Source organism: Cucumis sativus, chromosome 7 (genome assembly GCF_000004075.3).
Source record: "Cucumis sativus cultivar 9930 chromosome 7, Cucumber_9930_V3, whole genome shotgun sequence".
Lineage (NCBI taxonomy): Eukaryota > Viridiplantae > Streptophyta > Magnoliopsida > Cucurbitales > Cucurbitaceae > Cucumis > Cucumis sativus.
Genome location: NC_026661.2, coordinates 19,786,715 through 19,790,843, shown reverse-complemented (window position 1 = coordinate 19,790,843; position 4,129 = coordinate 19,786,715). Strand labels below are relative to the sequence as shown.

General features: G+C 34.4%; 1 protein-coding gene across 1 annotated transcript; it reads left to right on the top strand.

Annotated features, from left to right (window-relative positions):
* The first annotated feature begins 752 nt into the window (after positions 1 to 752).
* On the top strand, positions 753 to 3,701 carry LOC101202741 (cytochrome P450 705A12). Its single transcript, XM_004135866.3, has 5 exons — positions 753 to 1,503; positions 1,646 to 1,822; positions 1,908 to 2,073; positions 2,772 to 2,942; positions 3,167 to 3,701. The coding sequence occupies exons 1-5, from the start codon at positions 926 to 928 to the stop codon at positions 3,644 to 3,646; spliced, it is 1,572 nt and encodes a 523-aa protein (XP_004135914.1). The 5' UTR covers positions 753 to 925; the 3' UTR covers positions 3,647 to 3,701.
* The last annotated feature ends 428 nt before the right edge of the window (positions 3,702 to 4,129 follow it).

Here is a 4,129-nt window from a genome sequence, read left to right as displayed (position 1 = left end):
GACACTTTACCAAATCATTTAATTCAACTAAACAATATAGTTCCTAAATCATTTATGTTTCATTACTATTATATACATTTTAAGGCATCAATTAATATTCATTTCTAGAGACAGCCCCATGGGACATAAATATTAGTATAGGGGAGAAATAATAAGGCATGGACATAAATATACTTAACAACTCTTGATATTATTAAAATCTAGATCAAAGACACAAATTTATGATAAATTGAAAAGACCACCACTAAAGTATGATGATAATTGCAATTATACTCTATCATTCAAAATGAAATTAGACCTTTAAACGTACATAATTGTAAGAACGGTAATGATTGGATAAATTTGATTTTTATCATTTTGGCGGTTCAATCTCTATAACTATTGTAACTTTGATGAGTTTTAGAGTCTAATTATAACTATTACTAATAGATAACATGTGATACCATTTCGAAATCATTTATCTTTATAAAAACGGTGAAATCTCTTAATTTTTTTAAAAGGAGATCCTCAAAACTACTCACTAATTATATGATACAAGTTAAAAAAGTATATGGTTTTGATAACTATTTTTTTTATGTAGATTAAAATATTATTCATGTCTCCTAACAAGTTATAAATATTATTTGTCATGCTAACATACTTAGATTTAATATTGTCTTAAAATGGTAGTCGATATTTTCATTATAAATTTGGTCACTAAATGAAATAATTGGAGTATAAATGGAAGGGACTCATTTGAAATCTCAAAATCACATATAGGGTGAGAGAGATCCAAAGTCTATGAATTCTATAAATAAAAGAGAAGAAAGGAAGGGTCTCAAACGAGATGACACAACAAAATTGATTCATTCCATCTTTCATTAACTTCATTCTCATCTCTCTCTCAACTTCTCAACTCAAAACAACAACAAGAAAAGAGAGAAATATGACAGAAACAAACACCTACATCCTCTGTTTCATCTTCTGTTTCATCTCAACTCTCCTCCTCCAATATCTTTTCCATAGATCAAAAACCACCAAATCCTCCTCCAATCTTCGCCGCCTCCCGCCGAGCCCCCCGTCCATCCCTATTCTTGGTCACCTCCACCTCCTCTCTCCCTCCCTCCACAAGTCCTTCACTGCCCTCTCCTCCAAATTTGGCCCACTTCTCTGCCTCCAACTTGGTGCTGTCCGTTGCATAGTCGTCTCCTCCGCTTCCCTCGCTACCGAAGTCTTTAAGACTCAAGATCTCGCCTTTTCTTCTCGTCCAAAGTTTGCCTTCAGCGATGAAACCCCCTATGGCAGCTCTGGATTCTTCGCCGCTCCTTACGGTGACTATTGGCGTTTCATGAAGAAGCTCACCATGACCGAGCTTCTTGCACCGAAACAAGTTGAACGATCACGCGCTGTTCGGTATGAAGAGGTTTTGAGATTCTTGCGAAAAATGGTGGCTGCTGCCAACAACAACCAGCTCGTTGATGTTGGTGCAGAGCTCATGAAACTAACCAACAATAGCATTTGCAGGTTGATATTAACTATCCGCACTATAGTCTATCACGATAGATCGAAGAGAATGACTTGAACAAATAACAACTTTTGAACTAAAAGAATTAAGTTGATATGAGTTGTAGTAAATTTTAACTTTTTTGTTTTTAAATTTCAACAGGATGATGATGAGCATAAGGTGCGCAGATGACAGTGACGAATCCGAAAAGATTCGACAACTAGTAAAAGATACAATGGAGGTTGGAGCAAAAGTAGCCTTCGGCGACGTGGTGGGATGGCCGCTGAAAAGGGTGGCATTTTGGGTGTATGGAAAACAAGCCATTGACGTGACGATGAGGTACAAAGGACATAACTTGGATCATTTTGATCGTATATGATCATATATACGTATTTGACTAAATATGACGAGACAACTCTTACAGGTACGATGCGATATTAGAAAAAGCATTAAAGCAACATGAAGAGAGAGGGAAGGTAGAAGGTTTTGACAGAGAAGACAGAGATTTAATGGATATAATCTTGAAGGTTCATCAAGATAGTCAAGCGGAGTTTAAGATTACTAGAACAAATGTGAAGGCTTTCTTGTTGGTAAGTTTGTTTTTTTCTTCTCATTATTAATAACTTATTTGCATCATCTATTTTTCTGTTTTTATTGACACATGAAATGCTTTTCCTTTCTATGTAAATAAATTTTCCTTAATTTTTCTTGTCATTTTGTTAATCAAAAGAAAAGAGAGAGAAAAAGGGGGTTTGGAATATCATACTTTGAACAAGAGAAAAATATGGATCTGGGGTTTAATTAGTTTTCTTTAAAGTTTGAACTTTGACAAAAATTAAAGTATGTTTATTTCAGTTTGAAGCATTAATGGTTGATCATATTAGATTTATGGAAGGAATCTTAGTATTTTATACTCACATATTTAACATTACTATAATTTCAAAGGTTGTTGCCTTCATTTGTAAAAAGTGGGTTGTCAAATTTATACACTTCACATTTTAGATCGTTTTAATCTATAAATTTAAATAGTTATTGCTATTATTTTGCTTTTTATAAATAAAAAGAATAAATAGTCTTCAAATGCTATATTTAAACCATTAGAAATATATTAGTTATTTTCAAATGATGATTGATTCAATAATTTGATTATTGTCGGACGTGTATTATCTGCCGGCCGGTGGCGGCAAGGAAGAGAAAGAAAATGGCGTTTAAATTGTAACAAATGTCGTTTTGTGTATCTGTCATTATTATTGTATTAGTCTGTTAAATTGAGGTGTTTAATTCGTAGGATCTTTTCGTCGGCGGGACCGGAACGTCGACGGAGGTGATGCAATGGATAATTGCAGAGCTAATCAACCACCCAAAAGAGCTCAAAAAGCTAAGAGAAGAGATACTCTCCGTTGTCGGAGACTCGAGACTTGTTCAGGAAAACGACGTTCCCCATATGCCCTACTTGCAAGTAAGGTTTAAATCCTGCCTCTATCATGGAGGAAACTAAGTAAAAAAAACAATTTACTTTTTCGTTTGAAAAGATTTGATATTTTACAAATTAGTTATTAAAAAAAGATTGAAACTATTTTCACATCGTCTAACAGTTTAGATAGTTATTTTGTAAATAATTTGAATTTTTGTGAAAAATGTCTCTTATTTTTAGTTAAATAGTGTGAACTGAAAATTGTGTAGGCGGTGGTGAAGGAAGGCCTAAGAATGTACCCGGCGGTGCCGGTGGCGATGAGGAGTTGTCCACAAAGCTGCAAAATCAACGGTTACGACATACCGGAAAACACCATGGTAGGCGTTAATCTCTTCGCCATTATGAGAGATCCCAATTCCTGGGAAGATCCCAACGAGTTCCGGCCGGAGAGATTCATATCACAGGCCAAGGAAGGCGACAGCATGAAGCAGATCCAGTACGAAATTAAGGGCCAAAATTTCAATTTCGTTCCATTTGGCGGCGGACGGCGCGGCTGTCCCGGGTCTACCTTGGCTTTCACCACCAGCACCGTCGTAATCGCCGCCATGGTTCAATGCTTTGACTGGAAAGTGGACGGCAAAGAGGAGAAAAAGGCGAATATGGAAATCGGATCGGGTCTCGGGTTGCCCATGGCCCACCCGCTCAATTGCGTTCCGGTTGTGAAATTCAACCCATTTGCTTCTGATTAAAATATAAAATTAATATTGGATATATTATTTTAAGAGAGGAAAAAAAGAAAAAAAAGGAAAAAATGTGTATTTTATTGTTTACTTCTCTATTTTAATTACCACTTGTGAGGTTCAAGAAAAAAAAATAGTGTTTTTTTCTAAATAAAAAATTGTTGGAAACTATATGAAAGATGATTAATTATTATTTTGGAAATTTTAAGAGATAGAACAAATACAATTGAATTTTGAACTTTTTAATTTTACATACAAAACTATTTTTCCAATGTTTTAAATACAATATTATTTTATGTTTGTTTATCACTATATTTTGTTCGCAACAATCTAGTTGTTTTATTGTTAGTAAATTAATATTGCTATCAAATCGTTTGAATGATGTATCCATACATTATGCACAAACCATGTAGTTTCATATCCACACACGAACATACCTAAAAGATCCTTGAACAAATTATGTTAATTAAGAATAAAAACAAAACCTAGAAT